The following is a 21919-nucleotide window of genomic DNA, read 5'->3' as shown; positions in this document are numbered from 1 at the left end:
GTCTAAAGCTGAATTATTTCCAGGTTCTTGAATATATTTGTAATGTTTCCAGCGCTTCATAAACTGAAAGGTCTACTATCTTGAAATGTACAATTATGTGTCACTTACTCAGTAGCTGGGCCTGAAGCGTAAGAGTTTGGCGCACTTACTGTTTTTATCGGTTTTCACCCTACTGGCCCCTCACAATTCAGATATGGATGACTGCAAGAAGTGTCTTTGCAAACTTAATAGCGGTGCCATCCTTCAGCACGATGTGTTCTGTCTTCTCAGGGCTGCAACATCCTACCACTGCAGAATTTCAATTTAGCTTAAAGTGCAAAGGGTTTACGTTTAAATGTTGGATTTACACATTTAAGCCCATATATTGTTTTCACGACACCAGTGTTCTGCATCACAGCGCGCCACATCTCAGCAGCTGGAGGGAGAGAGAACACAGCGGCCTCAGTGCTTCTGGGTCTGCCAGACGGCAGCACATCCAGGGAACTTACAGATTTTTTTTCCTGTGCTTTGTTGTTTGTTTTGTGTTGTTCTGACTGTATCTTTTCTGGACTGTTGTTCTCTGAAGGTTTATTTTTTTAATAATAAAATTGTTCTTGGCTGGCATCCTGTGAAATTACTGTAAAGATGCAAAAGCCTCGAGTTTTGGAAGATAACTGTTTGTAGCCTGCGGCTTCCTTCTGTGTGGGCTGATACGACCCAAACGTTGCTCAGCGCTTCATTCTCCTCCAGCCCGAAGCTGCAGTCACTGGTGGCCTATTTCAAAAGGTTTCACGTTGGAAGCTCTATAAACAGCGACCAAAATTACTGGTGATAGTGCTTCTCAGCAGTACTTCTACTTACAGAAAGCTATCGGTCGTTGCTCCTGTTAACCTGAAGCCGCTTGCGCAGTGATTTCATACAGCGTGTGTGCGGCAGTGAGCGTGCATTAAAAGCTTGAGAGCATTTGTTTTCACGGAGTGTATGGGATCTCTGCCACGGCGTACGCTGCAGCAGCCGTCACCTTCCCCGAGAAACGGCCCGCACCGCCGGCAGGGCCCGCGCCCGCCACCGCTCTCCCACGGTGGGGGGGGGGGGGGGGAACAGTTGCTCCGGCGCGCGCGGCGGGAGCGTTGCTACGGCGCGCGCGGCGGGAGCGTTGCTACGGCGCGCGCGGCGGGAGCGTTGCTACGGCGCGCGGCGGCAGAGGCCCGCGCGGGCAACGGCGGCCGGCCACAGGGAGGCGGCGCGGCGGGGCCGCCGGGGCAGGCGGGGGCTGTCGGGCGGGCGGACGCCCGCCTTTCCCTGGCTGCTCTCCCGGTTGTGCGGGGAAGCTCTCGGAAGAACTCCTCGGCAAACGGCTCCGGCGAGCCTGGCAGAGCGGCGGGAGGGGCGACATGGACGTGGCCGTCCGCGAGCGGCTCCTGGCCGCGCGGAACCGCCGAGGTGAGGGGGTGTCAGGCTGCGGCCCCGCACCGCGGGCACCGCGGAATGTGCGCCTGTTCCGAATGTGCAGAAATCGTGTTTTTTTTTTTTTTTTTTTTTTTTTTTTTTTTTTCTTTCATGAACGCTTGTGCTTCTTTCCTGAACGCTTGTGCTTCTTAGCCTGATTGTGCTTCTTAGCCTGATCTTCTCCCAGTCAAACTTACTGCATCAAGCAGCCTTACGGACCCAATCCCGAGTTGTTATGTCAGCAGGACGTATTCTTGGGTCCAGCGAGTTGCAATTAAGACCATCAAAGTGATTTACTTTGTTTGCTTACATCAGTGATTTTAAACTGCACCAGCGTTGTTAATGCTTCATATTACAACAGTTGCTGACTTTGAACGACATTTGCTTGACCTTTTTTCCCTAAACAGTCATAATTTGGGGGCAATTCCTAATTAAAACCTCTGGGGAATTCAGAATTGCCCAGAGGAGCTGTGGGTGCCCCATCCCTGGCAGTGCCCAAGGCCAGGCTGGGGGGATTTGAGCAGCCTGCGCTGGGGGCAGGGGGCCTGCCCATGGCGGGGGGGGGGACCAGGTTGGGCTGTAAGGTCCTTGCTAATCCATCCATTTTGTGATTCTGTGGTAATTTCTTTCTTTAAAGGAGGAAGAGGGTGTTACATAGTTGATCTGAAATAATGCAATTACATGTCTATTGTTCCACCTTGAATCATAAATTATCTGTAACTTTAGATGTTCAAGCTTTGAAGGATGCTTATGATTTGATCAAATCAGCCTGTCAAGGAAGATCTGCACTTCACTCATCAGATAACTTAAGCACAGACTTATATGTTCTGTGTGCTGAACAGGCATTTCAGGTTTGTAATTTAGTTAGTTTATCTGTGTTGAATAATAAATAAATAAATATTGTATTTAGAGTTGTTAAAATTATTACTTAAATATTACTTTCCTTTTTGCTGAGCAATTGTATAAGCATGCATTCCTTGTTAAAACTCAGCCTCTTCCCTGAATCATCACTTCTTTATAATCAATCAGTAACCTGTGGTTTATAAAGTTTATAATTAGTCCAAAATATATAAAACATACCATTGTAATATGAAATAGTTTTCCATGTGTTTTTTTTTTTTTTTCTTGTTGTCAACAACAAACATTAACACTTCGGTTATGTTTAAAGATAATCTCTTTATGAGTGGTCCCTAGTGGACCAAAAGAAGGAAGAGTTGCATTCTAATTATGAAAAACTGTTGCTTTTTGAGCTGACTTCCATAACATATGGTAGAGGTTCTTAATTTCGTAGTATTTTTTAATTCTCAATCCATGGGTATAAGTGATTGGAATTGAAGCAGACGTAGTTTCTAATAGAGTAATTTCTATTTTTCCAAGCAGCAAGACACCCAAGTTTGTTCTGTTGTCTGAAAATAGAGATGCAGCACTGACATCCATGCAAAATCCCACAGGCTAATATACATACTTTTTAAATTTTTAATCATACAAGAAACTTTGCTTTTATCTTAATTGTATTAATGGCTGCTAAAAAAGGAAACTTTTTTTGTATACTGTAAGGGGTTCTATGACTAAGTGATACAGGAGCTGAATTAAATAAAGGAAACAGTTTTAAGCGTTTGGAATGACAAAAATTCTACCTTTAAATTTTAATAAAACTTAATGGCCTTGTGGAATGCAACTTTATGGTATATTGTTTGCATACTGATAATGCTGTTATATGCTACACAGTTTGAATAGGTATGCATTTAATTTTTTTATTATTTTTTTTTTCCTCTTAGCTGGGATATCTGCAAATTAGCAGTGACTGTCTACAGATGTATTTTAAAGGAAGATATCCTGTAAACCAGTTTATTGGTAGAGCATATTTGTGCCAAGGACAGTTGCACACTCCACTCTCTACAGATAATTTGGTAAGAAATGATGAAGGTTGTATTATATTAAGTTAATCTTAAGAGTATTCATTCTAGGTTTTTATGTATTGCTTTTAATGCAAAGCTTTCAGTCATTTAAAATATACAAAGGTCAGTCAACAGAACTCTGGGAAAAATCAAATGGAAGTACATTAACGTGTGATTTGGGAGTAAACAAAGCTATCAGCTGAATTGAACTAATATTGCAAATATGTTCAGGAAAAAATGTCAACACTTGGAAGGTTTTTCAGAAGGTCAATAATTTCAAAGTTAACTTTTTCACTATTAAATCAATATGATATTTTCAGATCAAATTTATTGTAAGCAGAAAAACAGTTGCAAAATGTTTCATTCAAAAATACACTAAAGGTACTAGAGGTACCTCAGAGAGGTCATCCAGTTCATTTCTCTCTTCTGCGGCACAGTGTTGCGGCTACTGATCAGCCTTTCAATGTAGTGCTTTGGATGTGGCTTTTTGAAATGAGAGATTAAACTTTCTGGTAGCAACTCAGTAGTATACTTCTGCTTCTAAATGCTCCTTTGTGCTAGTATTTGGTTACACTCTGTACATAATGAGCATGTCTTACCTCCTGAATTTCAGATGGAGTTGGACCTATTTTGTGTCTTCAGTATCTCACTGTTCCTTATACTGTTGTCACTTAGCTTTGACAATTTCTTACCCAAGCTCTGATCTGAAATGGCTTTAGCAGGTGTTAAGCATTTGTGTAATTTGCATTCACAAATCTCTCTGACGGATAGTCTCATAGCTTATTTTAATAATGTTTTTGAACTACCTTTCAAGCTAGATACTTTTCCCTAACACGGTATCTGTGCTTTCTTTGCCTTCTCAGAGCACATGTATTATCTTTCTAAATTAATCAAACTGTTCTGTGATGTTCTATAAATGTCAGCCAAATTTTGCTGTTTTCTTCTTTGCTCTTGTCAATTTGATAGAAGTTCAGAACCATTCATGCATGTGCAATCCCAGCTGTGGCTCCCTTGTGCCATGTGTTCTAATGTGCTTTTAAGGTACACTTTTTGTCAGTTGTGAGGATTGTTCACTGCTGTGTTCCTAAGGTCATTTATGAAAGCGTGAGTGGCACAACTGCACATGGTCTACCACTAGTAATCATTCATTTAGAAACCAGATGAAATCGTCCTTACTTTTGGTTTACATCCTGGGAAAACCTTGTTAGTCAACTAAGACTCTTACATTCTTATGCACCAGTTGTGACTTTTCTACTTTCAAATCTGTAACCTCTCAGGCTCTTGGTCCTGTTTTTCCCTTTATCTGGGCAGTTTCCACTCATTGCTCAGTAACCTTCTTATACCAGTCCCAGAATCCAGTAAATCAGTCTCATCTCTCCTAGAGTTTTATTATGTTTTGTCACACTATACAGAGCCCTTTGGCATCATCCCTTTCTTGCCCACCCAGTTCCACTTCTGCTTTTCCCCTTCCACTGTGTCTTTCTCACAGACTTTCAAAAATCCGTTCCTTATGTTCCCAAATTCTAGTTTCTCCCCATCTTATTCTTCTTCACCAGATTTCTATTCCTCTTTTACCTTTGCTTTCCACCATATGCTTTTGCTTCTGTCTATGTTTCTCAGCCACATTCTCTTCAGTTAGTTCTAGTCTTCTCTAAACCCTGCGTTCCTTCCTGTCATCATTTGTGCTATCAATATACATTTAATTTTACAAGAATCCCATCCTGTTATCAAGCTCTTTAGGTTCCTTATCTCTACTTTCTTTACTTTTTCCCTGTCCTAGCCTGATCACTTTGGTGCTGAATGGCTGTGAGAGATAAACCACTGAGAGGACCTCTTAGGTCGGTAGAAAGCTGTTCAGTATAGCTTTTTGCAGTTCTTGGGAAAGTCTTGCTCAGTCCATGTGGAAGCAAGCTCACTCTATGTGGAAACTTAAAGGAATGTTATACCTAAAATGTGAAACATAATTGAACACATATATAAATTGAAAATTGATTTGCAGCTTACTGGATTTGACTGCTGTTTCAAAGAAAGTATAGAATGGTAAAGGCTGGAGGGGACCTATGGAGGTCATCTGCTCCAAGCAGGGCCACACAGAGGTGGTTTTCCAGGACCAAGTCCAGACAGCTTTTGAATATCTCACAGAGATCGTGACTCTACAACTTCTCTGGGCAACCTCTGCCAGTGCTCAGTCACACTCACAATAGAAAAGTGGTGTCCTGTGTTCGGAGGAAACCTCCTGTATTTCAGTTTGTGCCCATTGCCTCCTGTCGTGTTGCTGGACACTACTGAAAAAAACCTGGATCCATCTTTTTTGCACCCTCCCTTCAGTAATTTGTATGCACTGATAAGATCCTCTGAGCCTTCTTTTCTCCATGCTTAGCAGTCCCAGCTCTCTCAGCCTTTCCTTATAGGTGAGATGCTCCAGGCCCTTATAGACCCTATTTGTGGTGCTTCCCTGGACTCTTTTCAGTATGTCCATATCTCTCTTGTCCTGTGGAAGCCCACAACTGGACCCAGCTCTCCAAGTGTGGTCTCACCAGTGCAAAACAGAGGGGAAGGGTCACCTCCCTCAACCTGCTGGTGACACTTGTCCTTATGCAGCCCAGGATAATGCTCGCCACCTTTGCTGCAAACTCACTTGCATAAGTTGCTGGCTTATGTTCAAGCTGGTATCCACCAGGCCCCCTGTTTTATGTGGTTTTGTTTGCTTGTTTTTCCTGAAAAGCTGCTTTTCAGCAGCATTGTTGATTAAAAGAACATGCCTGACAGCATTCAGTTGACAAATGATTATGATTATGTCATCTTGGAACTTTTCCAAAGAAAATGATACCTGATTTTTTTAATGTCACAAACCAGTATTTTTTCCTGGCTTTCCTGTTGGAAATTTCTGAGCTTTCTTTGCTGAAAAATTTAAAAGGACCCAACTTTACAGCTTTGGACAATTTCAGTCCTAATGGTTAAACTTTGGCAGAAATTAAAGAAAAAATAGTCTGAAATTTTGAAATCCACCAGGCATGGTAATAGGCAATGCTACTGTTTTTTAGTTATTCTGGTGTATGGCAACAAGTTATTATGACAACATGTTTTATTTGAGAATGGTCTGAAAATAAACATGATGAGACATGAACATATTGAAATATGAAAATAATGTATTGGTGATTTATAAAGACTATGTACAAATTTCCTAAATCATGTTTGCTCTATTTTAGGAAGCATTTGAAAAGTTTGTGCTGTTTTTTATGAAAGCAATAGATTTTGCAACACATGATCGAAGGTAGGACCTCCTGATAGTATTTTAGTATTTACTCTTTAAATCTCTGGAGATGTTAGTGAGTTAGGTTTCCATAGCTGTTTGTCTCAGCTTTCCACTAGATAGTTTTTTTTTTTTTTTTTTTTTTTTTTTCCTTGGTGGATTTCCCTTCCATTTTGTTACTTTATTTATTTAACTACTGTGCATGCTGTGACAGTATAGGAATACTGTAACAGTATTAAATAAACAGGATGAATCAGACTGTTTAAACCTGGTAGGTATCTCAGGGCTTTTCTCCCCCTTTTATATTTATGCTTTGGAGGAGGAGAGCACCATTTTAGCTTATTTTAAGTAGTTAATTACTGGGTAAAGTGTAGTCTTAAGAGTTGTCTTACTCTTCCTATGCTGTACATGTGCTCAAAGTTCTGAGTCAAGGTTAATTCAGGAACTTCAGTAGGAAAAGTTCAAATTTTTATTTCTTAGGAGTGTCTTAAAACTCTTACTCTGTAGTTTCATGTTAATCTAAGTACATGAAATCCTCCATTCTTGATTCTTCTTTTTTTCAGATACTATTTTTTGGTATATAATGCCTCAGTTCTTTATTGGCAATTTGTGAGACCATATCTTAAGCCTGGATTCCACTGTTACCTTGTTCCCAGCTTGTCTCAGATTGTTAAAGCATTAAACCAAACTGAAGAGCCAGACAGTGAATGGAGAGCAGAACTCATGATGTAAGTTTAACTGTAATTTCCATATGGGTATTCTGTAGTGCTTTTGTGCATGTGGCTGCCACCTTAGGTAGTTTTTAATAATGTTTATTTTATTACAGAATCATTTAGGTTGGAAAACACCTTTGAAATCATCAATCCAACTGTCAACCTGGCCTACTGAGTCCCATCACTATAATATGTCCCTTAGTGCCACGTCCACACATCTTTTAATGCCCTCCAGGGTTAGGGAACTCCCCCACTACCTTGGCCACTACCCATCCCAATGCTTCACCACCCTGGGAATTGTAATTTATAACTTTTTAACAATATATAAATACACACGTAATTCTTCCTTTTAATATTGACTTTGCGGTTAAAATGTTAGTAGCAGATGCAGTCAGACCCGAAGTCCTATCTGAACTGTCACAGTCATTTCAGATGTAGTGTTTGACACATTGCTTATGTGTAGTCCTTTGAAGTGAGGAGAAATACAAACTCCAGTTTTCTTTAGGAACCTTTTTCTTCAGGTAAGGAAACATAATGTTTAAATAGATAATCAAAGACCTCTTCTATCCTCTGATACCTGATGAGAAAGAAACAGCCTGGTAAGGCTGTGAGAGCGTATCTTCTAATTTACTTCTTCATTCTGAAGATTATATATGTATCTTAATCTTAGTTATCTTTCTTACCATATTTTCTCTTGTTAGTCTATAGCTGTATGTTGAAATGAAACTTTAAGAAAAATAAGTTCAGTGAGCAGAATAAATATATTGGAAAGGCAACATTAATAAAACAGAGATGAGTCATCACCAGTAGTGATTTTTTTTTTTTTCATGTTGTTAGTCTCATGTTTTAAGTTCTATTTGGTTCTATATGATTCTTAATAATGTAATCAGTTCAGATCAAGCCTTATCCTTTCTAATTAGCATTATATGTAGTTTTCTTCAATATTAAATTAAAAGCTACTCCTACCAATTTGAATAAACTTCTTGGCCTAATGTTTCAAAGTATAAATGAAATAGGTCTTTTTTTTTTAACGAGTCTTATGACAAACAGAAGTCCAAAAGTTATGTGAAAGAGAAACTTGCATAAACAAGGCTGCTAAGTTTTAAACTGGCAGGTTTTCTTTCTGGTAATTAGTGCATTTTTGAGAATTAAACCTCCCAACAGGGTGAATTCAGAGAATATCTTTAAGCTTTATGCAAAAAAAAAAAAAAAAAAAAAAAATAGAAGTCTAATAATTTTTAGGGAGGAGATTAGTAATCCAGGGTTGGATAAAAATGTGTTACTGTCTCGTTTACATCTATGTTGTAACTGAAATTTGTTAGCTGCTTTCATATTCTATTCAGGAAATACCTAGCTTTTTCTACATTTGTAGTGTTAAGATGTGAGTGTAGTATAATTTACACTGAATTAAATAATTAGCTCTAATCAGAGGTTTTCACTGAAGACAGTTTGTGGCTGAAGAAGTACATGGTAGTTTCAAGGACAATCAAAGGTAGTTTCATTTTAAGGACAATCTTATTAAGTGTGACTGAAAAATCCTTATTGCTTGTAGAAGACAGTGAAAAATACAATTTGATTAAATGTCATTTTAAAATACAGATAGAATCACAGGGTTTTTAAATAATATGTTGTTACTTTCTGCTATAGCTGCTGTTTTTAAGAGACTGAAGTAATTACTACTTTTTGATACATTGCATTCAAATATTTTTTTTCCATATTAGGAATAACAGAAAGGTATGTTATAAACACTTATCACTATCTGTGGGAAAGTTCTTTTTCTTATTTGAGTAGTGAGTGGTGTCAATCTGACTTCCCTTTGTGTATGGAACAGTGTATATATGATGACACCATACAATCATTTAGGTTGGAAAAGACCCTCATGATCAAGTCCAGCTGTCAAAAGTGTTTCATCACTGAACTGAGTCACTCAGTGCCATGTCCACATCTTTCTTAAAGGCCTCTAGGGATGGGAAATCCACTACTTCCCTTGGCAGTCCACTTCAATTCCTAAGCACCCTCTCCATGAAGAAATGCTTCCTGATACCAAATCTAAACCTCCCCTGGTGCAACTTGAAGCTGTTTCCTCATGTCTTGTGACTTGTCATCTGAAAAATGAGGCTGACACTTCCCTTTGAGGTAGTTGCATAGAGCGATGTGATCTCCCCTCAGCCTTCATTGCCCCAGATTAAACAACCTCAGTTCCAATAGCTGCTCATCATAAATCTTACTTTTCAGACATCATCAATTGGTTGTTCAGATGGTAGAAATAAAACATTTTTATGTATAAACCTAGTCACTTCTGCTAAGAAAAATTATGTGTGAAGGAATTTTTTTTCAGATGGGCTAGAGGGTTTTGGAAACTATTTTTCTAATAAGTGTGGGATCCTGGTTAAAAGATTATTTCTCCTTTAATTCTTTAGAATCAAAGTGTAGAGGTTGACTAAATTGCTTGAGGTAACAGTCCTAGTTTATAACAATGCATACATTTATACCAAAGCATATGGTTCCTCCATGAAAGGCCATTGGTTCTTCTCCCATCTTCACAGAATCACTGAACAGTTGAAGGGGAGGGGTCTCTCAACATCATCTAGTCTGTCCTGCTCATGCGTCTTAGAACAATATATTCGATAGCTGTTAGGGTCAGTGTGTGTTGTTTCTTAGAGCAGCTACACGTATTTAAGACTGATACTGGTTTCTTTTGAAGGTATAACTGTATAAATTATGGGTGTGCCTAGATTGTTGAGTCATTTTAATTCATCTAACTTGAAGACCTGAATGACTTATTTCTTGACTTAGAAGTGAACGGGGAAGCTGTGCTGCGTAAATTGAGAAGTATGGTAAATAAGATTGTAGTAACATACTAATACAATGTGCTCAGTGTCTCTGACAGCTAATCACTAAGAAGAGGAAATTTTATAATTACAAGTTAGGCAAAATTGAGGATCTGAAATGTTACTTTTGTTTAAATATAGCTGTAGATTTAAAGATATGATATTCAGAGTCAGATCTTTTAGCAGAATTTCACTTGTTTTTGTATGTAAGGTTCTTCTAAAATAAATTTTAATTTTAAAGCATCTGAACTGATATCATCTGATTTGCATGCTGATTGCAATTTGGATTTTACTGAGATACACATTTTAAGAACAAAAGCTATCTGTTAGATACTTTGAAGTTTTTGCTAATAAGAGCAGATATTTCTGGACTGAGCAGCACATGTTGGCTAAGAAATTCATTAAAGTCTATGATCACTAAAGAAAAGCAGTATTAGAAGCTTAGTCATGCTATTGAGTCTTTGGTATTCAATTTCAACAAAAGAAATGTCAAATTATATGCAAAACCCTCATAAAAATAAATAAAAAAATAATGTTGGTTGAGCAGAAAAACATAGGTAATATGAAGCTTTGAAATTTGGAAAACACAGCGGAACTGAAACAAGGGTAAAGGTATCTTTTTTTACAAGCTATTCCAAAAGTTTGGGAGAAGTCCATTACATAGTTACTATGTTGCTTCAAAAACAAAACAAAACAAAAACCTGACAGATATCGTCTATAGAAAAAAAGCATATACTTTAAGATTGCAAGACAATTCAGGTGGAAAAAGGGACCTCAGGACATGCGCAATCCAACCGCCTGCTCAGAAGACTCAGCTCAGGGTTCATGTTCAGGTTTTAATCAGTTGCATCTAGAAACTGTCAAGACTGGAGACTGCAAAACCGCTCTGAGCTGAAGTAGCTCTGCTTCACTGCCCTCACGGGGAGAAGGTTTTTCTTTAGACCCACACTGAAGTCTCCTAGTTGCAGTGTACACTCATTCTCTCTTGCTCTCCTGACGCACACCTTAGTAAAGAGCCTGGGACCATCCTCTCAGTGACATGACCGGCTGCTGTCTATGCTCCAACATGCTGTTGGCAGCCTTTGCTGCCAGACATCACTGCTGGCTGGTGTGTATCTTTCTGTCCACCAGGACCCCCAGTCCATTTCAGTAGATCTGCTCTTAAGCTGTTTGAATGGTTTCACCATGCACTGAGGCATGGGAGTTTTTTTGGTGAAGACTGAAGCAAAGCATGCAGAGTCTCAGCTTAAAGACTATAAGGAAAACAGAAAGTTAGAAATTGATATTTATATAATGCCTGATTCTGATATTAAATTAATTTGCCATTGATTGTTTTGGTTCTAGAACTGAACAAAGAATCAGGTTGTTTTTTGTTACTAAACAAGATACAAATGGAAGTGTTACAAACAAACAACCGAACAACAACAACAAAAAAATTCCAAAAACTGTGCACTATTGGTACTCTGGTAACAATTCACATTATTACCCATTATTACTAATGACATAACAATATCAATTAACAATGATGAATTGTTACATCATTGTCTTGGATTCTCTCATTGTCTTGGAGTAAATCTGGATCATAAACACTGAGATGCCTTTACAAATAACTGAGAGAAACAGTTTTATGTGCAAAATAGAGTGTCTATGTAATTTTTCAAGATCAGAAAAGCTTTCTTTAGAGATGTTTGGTTCTGCTAATCTACAGACCATTTCCAGTTCTTGATACACTTCTACCACAGTGTTTAACTTTCTCTTTGTGAACTTTTCTATTTCTTTGATCTATGACTTGATAGTTTATTGCTGTGTAGCATTTTTTGTGTTTTCTTTCTAAGTTGAAACTGAAGGGAAATAAAAAATCAAAACATTTCAAGTTATACACTAAAGGTTATATAGAATACATTACAGTTTTTTTAATAAAATACATAATCTTGCTGAGGTGTCGATGAGAATTAGCAAATGCACAATGAATTTGTGTTATGAAACTAATGGTAACTCTTATTTTTTCTTATATTTGTATTTTTATATTTTTATGGAATAATTTACTATTATTTCTATGGTATTGTTATTATTTATTTTATGAAGCCACAGGCTCTTTTTCAGTGAAAACAGATGAAGGATTGAAAATCCAGTAGATAAATTGAAGTTTCCAGCATATATGGGTTCTCTATTACTAGATGACTTTGAAATACTAGCCTTTCCAGTAGTTAAGGGAGAACCATAGAATGCAGCTCACCTTTTTATTTATTTTTTTCCTTCATGCAGTGTTAATCATTGATTATTTTAATTCCAGGTGTCCTGTTGTGCAGAGTGTTCAGAAAAATCTCATTTTCCAAGATTATTTTTGTGATCTGTAATAAATGGATATTAAGAGCTGTGTATTTTCTGGAAGAAACAAATGCATAAAAGTTAGAAGTTCTCTTTGTTCAGTCAATGCTTTATAGCACTAATTGATTGTACTACATTTAAGAGTGGTACGTTGAATATAAAGAATCTCTTGAAAAAATATGAATAAGAATTGTTTCAGAAAACATTGATAAATGTTTAATACAAATATTTATTTAATCTGCAGAAATTTACTTGAGTGCCTCCTCGATGCTTCAAAACTGAAAGAAGCAAAAGAGTTTTCATCTACTGCAGCAGTCTTTATTAAGGAAAATGTTCCAGATAAATACTCTAAAATATTTTCTTTAATGGTAATGCTGTAAAATATTTAAAATTCCCAGTAAGACAGGAGCTTTCTCTACATTTATTAACATCTTTGTTATATATAAGTATTTTATTTCCTGTACTTAAATGTTGTGAACTAACAAATGATATACCAGATAAGCAGATATTTTTATTGTTTGTATTTTTTGTTTGTATTTATTGTTTGTATTTTATCAGCAGAGCTACAGAAGTATGATCTATACTATTGGGTGCTTTAATGACAGCATAATCAAGTCCTACAAAATGTAGTGTTCCATTACAATTTAAGTAATCATTATTGATTGCTATATATTGTCAGTTTCAGGGAGTCAGAAGAAATGATGTTACATGTGTAATATGTAACTCTACAGATAAATTGAAGTAACTACAGTACATTGTTATATTTAATTTACAGTTGCAGTTACATTTGAATAAGTCTAATGGCCCTTATCTGGATGAGATGATTTCAGAACGAGTGTTATCAGAATGTTCTAAAAAATGGATTAATTAGAAATCTAACTCAGATAATAGTTCCAGATTTAGATTTCTACTAATACTTCTGATCCTCAGGATGTGAAAATTAATATAGCTTTACTAAGTGGTTTGTATGCAAAACAACTTAGATTATCATAGTAATTTCATTGCCCATAACATCCATTAAAGTCCATTGCCCTTAAAGCCTACAATCAACATACATGATTTATTTTAGCCCTGTTGAGTGTCTGTCCTTCATTGGCTTATTTAGTTGATTAATAATGAAATTATTATTTTATAGGTATGCCACAAACTAATGGATATTTCCCAGATAGAGAAGGAAATAAAAAATTCCATCCATTTGTCAGTGATTTATAAAATGCAAATGATAAAAGCGTGAGTACTAAACTGTATCCTTTCACTTGGATTTTGTTACTTGATATTACAGAAGTAGAGTCTGGTTCTGATATCTCGTATGCCAGTAGAAGACCATACTACAATGATTAGTTTCTCTAATGAAAACAGTCTTGAGTAGTGAATCTCAGTCCTGTCCAGAAAACTGCCATAGCTAACAGGTGAGAGAATTCTTAGGGAATGTGTAGAATAGTGTGTTGTACTGACAGACTCAAGTGAAAGAATTTACAAGAGATTAAAAGACATTTTTGTATCTAGCAGATTGTGGTTTGGTACACAAGTCATATAAAAGAAAGTAAAGATAGAGAAGAGGAATCACATCTGAAATATAATGGATGAATCACAAGGATGGGAAGCATGGTATTTTCTAAAACTGTAAATTTTACAGGAAAGCAATTCTGAAAATTAGACTGTAACAGAATTCCACATGATTTTTACAGTGTCTCAACAGTTCCACTTTTAAAAGTACTAATTCTTTTCATAGTGGAATAATTTATATTGACATTAAGGGAAAGGAGTTTTGCACACCATATTTCTTTGCCTTTGAAATAAAATTTACAGACTCAAATATTAATTCTTATTCTGGAATATTCTGTTCTTTGTGCTTTGTATCTGGTTCTCTGAGGAACTTACTTGGTATACTGAATTGAGTTTTGCTGACATTTTTATTTTATTTGTTTATTTTTAATATGTCATAGTGTAGATAATCCACTAATATATTGGACTAAGATCCATCTGCTCTGAATTTAGGAGAGTTATTATTGAATTAAAAAATTGAAATATTTCCTGTGATAAATAATGATCAATTCCTAACATACTGCAGGCAGTGGGACACAAATGAATCTCCAAGTGATGCCACCGCAACTCTGTATTCTCTATATGAACTTCTGAAACAGTATGATGTACCTCCAGCATCTGTTGCCAGTATGAAGTGAGTTTACTTGTCAAAGCCTCCTGAAAGTTGATGCTGAAGCTGATGCTGCTTCCACCAAAGTGTGACAAAATCTTGAAGAGTATGATCTCAAAATAGTTTTTGATGCATTAAAGCTTAGGTCATCTTAAAAAAACACAAATGCCCTATTAAAGAACCCAAGACTAAGTATCTTCCTCCATATAGCCATTTGTATAACATTAGTTCTTTCCTTAGACTTGTCTCATTGATAAAATGAAATTTTAAAAGGTCTTTGAATTGGGAAGTGCTTTTCAAGCTGTAGTTCATTTTTAGCTTTCCTTTGAACCCTTCCCAGTTCTTCAGTGTAATTTTAAATGCAGATAAAACCAAACTCTGTTCTAGTAGTTAGATCACAGCTGTTAAATATGGAAGCAATACTACATTTTTGCATATGAAGTTCAATCTTTTCTGATTATACTCAGTTTTCTTATTACTTCTAGTGCAGACAGTGGGACTCATTTGGTTATTTACTGAGATGCAAAATATTCAGAACAGTCTCCTACCATGAGAGTAGTGTGTTCCAATTTTTTAAAGAATTGACCATTGCATTTGACTGTTTCAAGATGTGTGCCAGTTGACAGCATTCGTTTGCAGAATTACCTGCAATTTAACCCATTTCCTATTTCACCACCTTTGTGCCACATACATTTAATCCTTCATTGTGTTATGTTATTCAGAAACAATTTTTGCAGGAATATATTAGAAGTATACTAGTTATTTTCCATGAATAGCTGAATTGTTGTATTTTTCATCCAACCAACTTCCATCTTTTTCCTTACTGACTGTGAGCATTACTGGTAAAATCACATCTTCTAATATTCAGATATCTCCAAGAGTTTCAGATATATTGCACAAAGTTAGTTTCATATAATGTTTTTTTTCTGATTCCATTAAAGAGGAGTGTCAGATTCTCTGAAGTGTTGTTTTTCTGTTTTTGAAGAATTCCTTTGATCCTGGAATTGGCTCGTTTTTCTGTGAAAGTAAACTGCATTAAGCTTACGCATGACTGTATACTTGATTTGAAGAAAGCTGGCATTACTGTAAGTATTAATTAGAAATGATTTTTTTTTTACAATGATTCTACTTTAAAACTAATGCTGATGGTTCTGGGTTCTTCTGTCTTCTTCTCTGTATTGCTTATATACTGATTAATACAAATAATTATTACTTGCATAAATAATACATTCCTAAACTAGAGAGAGGACGTAAGGTCAGAAAGTAGAGTATAGATAGTATAGGGTAATGAGCAGTACGGAAAGTTTCAGCAAATAAATGTTACCTGTAAATTTCTGCCTATATTTGTAAATGTCTTCTGTAGAATGTTTTGATTGGATGTTAAGTGTTGCCTGCAGGTTTTGAAGATTTAACTAGTCTACCCATTGAGATTGTAATTAGTCACCTAGATGTAAGCTCTAAAAGCAATTAATGTTCTGTATGTTCACTTTAGTCTTAATGAATACAATATCAACCTTGCAGAGCTGCATATTAATTCTAATTTTGCTGAGGAGAAAACTGCATTTGTCTGAAGCATGATTATGGAAAAAGCTTGCCAGAAAACAGTCCCCAAATTGCTATTTTTTCTGGGAAGTAGGTCTTAAGCAGTATTATTCCTTCACTGGAAAGAGAAATCTAGAGACATTGTACCCTAATCCTTGATCCTTTATGTGAATCTCTTCTGATAATGTGTGTTCCTGTACCATTCCCAGTCTCTTCTGGTAGGAATTACTCATTTTCCTTTTCCAGAAAATTGTTGTTTGATGCGTTGCTTGATGCGATTTAGTAGTTTTTACTCTTCTGTAGTATTTTTATTATAATGCTACTGTAGATGTATTCCTAGATGGAAATTTTGTGTGGTCTCTGTAATAACTGGTCTTTCAATGTGTATATCCTTTTTTGATTCTTATGTCCACCTAGCTCTGCAATTTTTTCACTTCCTTCTCCATTGATAAGCAGCACTGTTCACCACTGTATTCAGATAACAAGTATGTTTTTCAGAAAAAAAAAATTATGTAAAAGTGCCTGATAGTGTTGTAATGCCCATGTAAGTCCTTACTTACCTGAAATATTTGAGCACATGTAATGAAATTGTAATGGCAAATACTACCAAACATACCAGTCCATATTTCTGTTGTACTGATCCTATTGTGAGTTACTTGTAATGTAGATTTTACTTATCCAAAATGAAATTTTTCATTCCAGATGTCTGCCTCAACCCCCCCGCTTTTTTTTCTGAAAAATTCCCACAAGTCTGAGGTTGTACACAGTTACATAGCATTCACCTAGAATGTGTTTAAATAGCATTCACCTAGAATGTGTTTAGATTACATTCACCTAGAATGTGTTTAAATTCTCTAGATCAAGGGTTCATTAGGTTTTAGTTTCAATATTGTTATAGACAGTAACAGCAAGTAACCCTTCAGTGGCAGCAGTAGAGAAGTCTTGCTTCCAGTACATGTAATTTCTTTTGTTAACAAGAGATTCTAACCCTTGGAGATCTGAAGAAAAATGGGTTGAGGTAGGATTGCATGGGGCACCCTTCCTCTTTGGCAAGCCAAATGGCCCGGGGGAGCCAGCCCCAGAAAAGGGGCACTCATCCCCCCCAGCCCTGCTCCTTCCTCCACATGAGGGCATCTTCCAGGCTGCTTCCAGTACAGCTGCCTTTGGGCCACTCATGTTGGGCATCACAGAGGCTTGCTGAGGTCACAGTGGCCACCACTGCCCCTCCTTTGCCCCAGTCTATATAAAACAGGCTCCCCTGCAGCTGGCCCGCCACTTGCTCAGCTACTTGGTCCTCTGAGAGCCAGTGTATGCGGCAGGAGGAAGGCTAGAGAAGGAGCAAGGCGAGCAGCAGCCCTCCTCAGTGTGAGGACAGCGAAGCAGTCTGAGGAAGCACCAAGAAGGATGGCAGCTAATGAGAGGAAGATGTGTCATGGGCAGAGGGAAAGCACCTCCGGCACAAAAGACACCAGTGCCCGGGGGACATCTGGTGCGCGGCCCACAGACACGTATCAGCCATATCATTGGCACCACAGCGATGCAGGGAACAGGCCGGCCCCTCAAACATACAGTGACAGGAGGCCTGGGCCTAACCAGTGGTGCAGTGGTGGTGTAGAGCAAAAGCGGGAGCATGAGGCAGACAGCTGTGGAGATCAGAGGCATGCCTATCAGCCAGAATACAGCATGAGACCCAGCCATGGCTGTAAAACAGACGGCAGTGTTGAATCCATGCCTGGAAATGAACTGGACAGCGGCATGGGGCCTAAATGTGGAACTGGGCGACCCCCTGGTTCAGCACCCTGGCCTGAAAATATTCCTGATGGAAGGCATCCTGTGAGGGCAATCCAAGGCATGGACTGGCTTGTCCTGCCTAACACCATGGAGCCTATGGAGGTGGGTCCACAAGAAGAGGTGGAGGAACCTATAGAAGTGGATCCACCTTGGCCACATCAGATGTGGGACTACCCCAGCAGGTCTTTGCTCTGTGCAATTAGAGAACACCAACAGCTTTGCAGGAGGGCCTGGCGACCTCCTCACTTCTTGTCGCTCAGGCTCCATCCCAAGCATTAGCTTGGAGCCACCAAACACCCGGCAATAAAGAACTCTTGCCGATTCTCAGAAGTGTGAATGCTTCTTTCCCATCTGTCAGCCCTTGTGTGAGAGGTGGTATCCCTTCTGCACAAAACCTTGAGGAAGAGCACAAGAGAGGACCCAGCTTCCTTTAGGCTGCTGTGTTGGGGTGACAGGAGGAGTCCCCAAGGGCCACCATGCGCCTTTAACATTTGTTAAAATAGACCGAGGGGTGAAAATAGTAGCGTGTAAGTGATTATAGGTGGCTAATTTCTTATATTAAGGGTGAGTTTCTATATCTGAATAATTGGTAATGACAGACATGGATAAGGCTGAGGTACTCAACAACTTCTTTGCCTCTGTCTGCACTGGTAGACTGGCTTCCCAAGTCTTTCATTTCCTTGAACCCATAGATGGAGGCTGGGGCGTCAAAGTCCCACCCAGTGTAAGTGAAGAGCACATTCTAGACCACCTGATGCATCTAAACAGGTACGAGTCTGTGGGACTTGATGACATGAATACCAGGGTCCTGAGGGAACTGGCTGATGGAGTTGCCAAGCCTCTATCCATCATAGCTGAAAAGCCCTGGCAGTCGGGTGATGTCCGTGGTGAGTGGAAAAATGGAAATGTTGTGCCCATACTCTTTGACAATCAAAACAAATAATTGGACAAAGAACACTACTCTTCAACAGTTAAAATAATTAGGACACACTCCTTAGAAAGAGTGGTCAGGCACTGGGACAGGTTGCCCAGGGAAGTGGTGACATCACTGTTCCTGGGGGTGTTCAAGGAAAGGTTGGACGTGGTGCTTAGGGACATGGTTTAGGGGGTGACGTCGGTGGTAGGGGAATGATTGGACCAGATGATCTTGAAGGTCTTTTCCAACCTTAATTTTTCTATGATTCTATGATTATATATCAACCTTCTCATCTCCCTTAGAACTATTGGGTGTTAAAGAGACTATCTTCAGATTGCTGTGAATCATTACTACAGTAATTCCTTTATGGTGCTGTGAGAAAAATTCCAGTTCTTTGGCTTTTGCCAAATGTTGATGTATTTTGGATGATACTGATAGTTCTATGTTCACTGAAGTTTTTCAGGACCATGGAAACATAAAGATAATAAAGGTCATGATGAGTGATTTGATAACAGTTGGTAAGGAATAATGAATGGAGATGCTGTCATGGCTTTTTCTACTGCTCCATATAAAACCAAATACAATGTATCTGAGATTATACAATCATATAATTTGTATGATTTGATAGTCAGATTCTTCCTGAAGTGTTAAAAATCGGACCTTTTTTCACTTACAAGTTGCACAACCCATTAAGATTATTCATTACTGTCTCACTTGTCTCTTGTTTATTCCAATAATATACCATCTTAATAACACTATACTATAATGAATTCTAATCCCTCTTTTATTGTTTCAATAAATTAGCTAGTACAGTTGGATTCTCAAAAAGGTATTACAATGCAGCATTAACATAATTGCATGGTTTTAGTCTCAATCATATTCCTTTTTAATTAATAAAATAAGCATTTTGTATCAATCCTTCATAGGAACAAGGGAAACTTATTGAAGTAGAATGCCTGGAATGTGAATATGAAATTCAAAAATTTGGCCCTGAAATTGTGACTTATACCAAAGGAGTTGTTGAGGTATGTTCTTTAGCTTTGAGAGAAAAATAAAAGGCTTAGTTTGTGAAATATGCAAACTGCACTGGACTTGTGTGTCTTAATTCCATTACACTGATCAGAAATTGCTTTAAGCATTTTATTCTTTCTAATTGGTCTTCCAAGAAGAAAGCAGGAAGTTGGGCTGGCAGGAATAAAACAGAGAAATAAACAATAGTCACATATTCCTTTCTTAAGTCTTCAGTCTGATAATAAAGATTCATAATATATTAATTTCTAAGAGTAAAGATGGTAGCATTGAAGCATGCAAAGGCAATAGTATATCTTTTTCATATTTTACATTTATGGAAGGTGTATTATTGCATATTAAAGGCAATCTCATGCAAATCCTATTTCGAAAAATTTGGGTTATTCCTGACAAATTGTCACACTGGGAAGGATTTTTTTTAGATTTATGTAGTCAGTGGACTTGGTTATAATTTAGAGCATCAAAAGTAGGAGCCTAAATTTAGAATTTAGAGTATGTAAGAAGATGTATTCATTAAATGCGGTATATGCTAAGCAATTTTTCTTTTGTGTAGGCTCAGCTGAAATTGATAAAAAGTCTTGAGTTAACCTTGCAACATGCAGTTCAGTTGGAAGATCCTGATGTGATTCAGGTTGTTTGCACAACCCAGTGGAATCTGTGTCTACCACTTCTACAACAAAATTTGCATCAACATGTGCGAAAACCATTGATGGCAGTTGCTGATGTCCTTGAAGAGATTGACAGGTAGCTTTTTATGCTGTGTACATTCTTATCAGTTACTTTGAAAGCTCTAATGACTGAAAATACAGATCATAATAAAGAACTAAGCAATTTAAACATGGCATCAAACTCATAAAAACTAAAACTGCATGATGTTAAGAGTCTGAAAATTTTTGCACTAGCTTGTAACAAGTTAACATCTGCATATACTGTGTACATTTCCTCATTAGTCATTTAAGTATTGGTCCCATTCATGTAAATGTGTTGGAATATAGGTTCTTTTACTAACACCACTTTTTTTTGGATAAAAACATTTTTGGTTTTGGATAAAAACAATTTTACTTTAAAAATACATCCCGACTTCACTATTACATATCAAATGAGACACTGCTTGCAAAATACTATTTTTGTATCTTCCATGATACTTGTATTTAATTGAAAAACCTGCAGTGTTAAGCAAATTTATTATTTGCTTAATAATTTATTATTTTTAGATGTACTCAACATCTCTATATTTATGCTCTACTTTGTCATAAGCACCTAAATAGTTTTACATTTTTCTCTGAGTGTAACAAGAAAACCTAAGTAAATTTGGACCTTTACATGAACTGACTAGTGAGAACAAAGATCATAACTTTTGTAAAGCTACTATTACAATGGACACCATCTGTCATTTAAGCAGAACAGTAGATGGTTTGTGATAAATGTATTTCAAAGTAAGGACTATATTTTCAGTGGCCTTAAAATGTAAACTTTCAGTTGCATGAAGAGGAAACAGAAGCCTGAAGGAGGAGATGTACTTACAAAACACACTGTTTTGTATTGCTGTATTGTTATGCAAGCGTTCCTTAACACTTCCCATATAAAGAGTGAAATATCAATATACATGGCTTTGTTATTTTTACTAGGTTTCATTAACGACAGTTTCTCTCTAAAAGCTTGCAAATTTGATTTTTGGTGGTTGGAGTTTTGGCTTTTGTTATTGGTATATTTCTGAAAATCCTGTATACTCAACCTCAGCTACGAGGTGGTATTATCACTAAAGACTGAATGAATTCACTTGTCTCTATGAACTTGTCTGTCTTAGTTTTTATTTTGCTTGTGGCATTAATTCTAACTGCTTTGGTCAGCAGCATAACGGCAATACTTGCTGCTCAGTCAGCTTTACTCTAATGTGGGCATACATTAGTTCTTTGCAGGACATTTGATATCCTAGAGGCACTGAAAAAACCCTCCTTCTGTTCTGTTTTTCCTAACATTGCTTTCACCTATCTATCTATCTATCTATCTATCTATCTATCTATCTATCTATCTA

At 37.4% G+C, this 21919-nt stretch overlaps 1 protein-coding gene across 11 annotated transcripts in view; it reads left to right on the top strand.

Annotated features, from left to right (window-relative positions):
• Positions 1 to 1193: 1193 nt before the first annotated feature.
• CFAP46 (cilia and flagella associated protein 46) overlaps positions 1194 to 21919 on the top strand; it is an 83387-nt gene continuing 62661 nt past the window's right edge. For 9 of the 11 annotated variants that reach the window (XR_004752133.1, XR_004752134.1, XR_004752135.1 and 6 more), the window contains exons 1-11: positions 1194 to 1422; positions 2066 to 2279; positions 3207 to 3338; positions 6536 to 6600; positions 7143 to 7307; positions 12696 to 12819; positions 13587 to 13681; positions 14523 to 14630; positions 15592 to 15691; positions 19782 to 19880; positions 20438 to 20628. Coding sequence is in view for 8 of the 11 variants with exons in the window: in XM_035330777.1 (XP_035186668.1) it covers positions 2100 to 2279; positions 3207 to 3338; positions 6536 to 6600; positions 7143 to 7307; positions 12696 to 12819; positions 13587 to 13681; positions 14523 to 14630; positions 15592 to 15691; positions 19782 to 19880; positions 20438 to 20628 (1259 nt within the window). In the remaining 3 variants the exon portion in view is untranslated. The remainder of the gene's footprint in view (positions 1423 to 2065; positions 2280 to 3206; positions 3339 to 6535; positions 6601 to 7142; positions 7308 to 12695; positions 12820 to 13586; positions 13682 to 14522; positions 14631 to 15591; positions 15692 to 19781; positions 19881 to 20437; positions 20629 to 21919) is intronic. The other 2 variants (XM_035330776.1, XM_035330779.1) reach the window with 2 other exon arrangements.

Source organism: Oxyura jamaicensis, chromosome 6, assembly GCF_011077185.1.
Source record: "Oxyura jamaicensis isolate SHBP4307 breed ruddy duck chromosome 6, BPBGC_Ojam_1.0, whole genome shotgun sequence".
NCBI lineage: Eukaryota > Metazoa > Chordata > Aves > Anseriformes > Anatidae > Oxyura > Oxyura jamaicensis.
This window is presented reverse-complemented; position numbering and strand designations above follow the sequence as displayed.